Here is a 1,746-nt window from a genome sequence, read left to right on the forward strand (position 1 = left end):
CGCCAGGGAGAGAGGAGGGCTGGCCCACCGCTGGCTTCGGCCTCCTTCCCCAGGGGCCGCCCAGTGCCGGCACTGGGCATCACACACCTGTGCCTCGGGACCGGGGTGCCGGAGGTCAGAGGTCAGTGACCTTGTTCTCGAGGGCCGCGGCGATCTGCTGCAGGCGGTAGGCCAGCTGCATCTTCTGGGCGGCAGGGTCCTCCTCCAGGGCGTTGATGATCTGAGGGAGGCTCCGGTCAGCCCCCAGGCGGGAAGCAGGCTGCCCAAGCGCCTCCCCCGACCTGGGGCGGGCGGAACCTCCTACCTCGTCGTAGTACTTCTGCGTGTACTGGTAGAGCTGGTGCAGGGCCACGAGGGTGTTCAGGGAGTCCGTGTGCGCCTGGGGGAGGGGGCGTGTGACCCAGGGGAGTAAGCATGTGGCACAGGCAGACACGAAGGGCCACAGCCTCACAGCCCTCAGACACGGGGCAGCCACACACAGACGCATCCATGCAGGGGCGTGGCCCACACGGCTGGCTCAGAGCTGACGCCACCCCCAGTGCACGCACACCTAGTCCGTCACACATAGGTGCCAGCCCACCCGGCCTCACCCTCCGCCTCCCTCCCGAGGGCACGACACACCTCCCCTGCGCCCCTTACCCGGGAAATCTCCGCCAGGTGTGTGTTCATGTCCTGGTCGCTGACCTGCACCATCTGTCTGATCCCCTTGTAGTAACTGTGGGGGAGGGGGGGGCACAGTGGGTCCCAAAGGCTGGACCCAACGCTGCCCACCAGGGTGCTCCTCCCCCAGAAACCCCGCCGGGTGGGGGCCGAGAGGTGGGGTCACTCACTCCTCCACCATCTTCTTGTAGGTAGAGATCTCCTTGGCGTAGAGCAGCTTGTTGCTGGGCGAGTCCTGTGGGGCCACAGCCAAGTGATGCCCAGGCCAAGGTGGGCTGGCCGGTGCCCCTGCCCTTGGGCCCCGATGGAGCCAGGCTGGCCCCGTCCAGGAAAAGCAGGGGCAGCACCCGCCCAGCCAGACCTGACCACGCTGACACTGGTTTGGGATCTGGACTCAAACTCGCTTTCTCCGCCTGTGTCAGCAAAGGGTCTGCACGGGGGTGCGGGAGGAGGGGGAGGACAGGGGTGCCAGGCCGCCACAAAGCCCATCACGCCCTGGCTAGTTTGCTCAGTGGATAGAGCACTGGCCTGTGAACTGAAGGGTCCTGGGTTCAATTCCAGTCAAGAGCACAGGCCTGGGTTGTGGGCTCCATCCCCAGTAGGGGGCGTGCAGGAGGCAGCCGATCAATGATTCTCATCACTGATGTTTCTATTTCTCTCTCCCCCTCCCTTCTTCTCTAAAATCAATTAAAAAATATATCCTTGGGTCAGGATTAGATAGGTAGGTAGGTAGGTGGATGGATGGATGGATGGATGGATAGATAGGTAGATTAGATAGATAGATAGATAGATAGATAGATAGATAGATAGATAGATAGATAGATAAAGATTCTCTCAGACTATTGTGCAGACTCAGAAGCCCCATGATCTGCTGTCTGCAGATGAAGTCCCAAGGAAGCCACGGCTCAGCTTGTGCTCCGTGCGCGTGCAGGCGTCCATGAAGGTCTGCGCGATGACGGACAGCGAGGCGTCGACCACCTCGTGGACGTGCACGTCAAAGATGAAGTGGGGGTTCTTGAGGATGTTCACCCAGAACCGGAGCGGTAAACTGCGGCAGAGCGAGAACGGGTGAGGGGCTACTGAGGC

At 61.7% G+C, this 1,746-nt stretch overlaps 1 protein-coding gene across 1 annotated transcript in view; it reads right to left on the reverse strand.

The window, feature by feature from the left end:
- Positions 1 to 6: 6 nt before the first annotated feature.
- PLXNB2 (plexin B2) overlaps positions 7 to 1,746 on the reverse strand; it is a 25,192-nt gene continuing 23,452 nt past the window's right edge. The window contains 5 exon segments of the mRNA XM_014549185.1: positions 7 to 220; positions 305 to 379; positions 640 to 715; positions 831 to 896; positions 1,562 to 1,740. Of these exon segments, the coding sequence (XP_014404671.1) occupies positions 116 to 220; positions 305 to 379; positions 640 to 715; positions 831 to 896; positions 1,562 to 1,740 (501 nt within the window). The 3' untranslated portion in view covers positions 7 to 115.

Source organism: Myotis brandtii, unplaced genomic scaffold (genome assembly GCF_000412655.1).
Source record: "Myotis brandtii unplaced genomic scaffold, ASM41265v1 scaffold537, whole genome shotgun sequence".
NCBI lineage: Eukaryota > Metazoa > Chordata > Mammalia > Chiroptera > Vespertilionidae > Myotis > Myotis brandtii.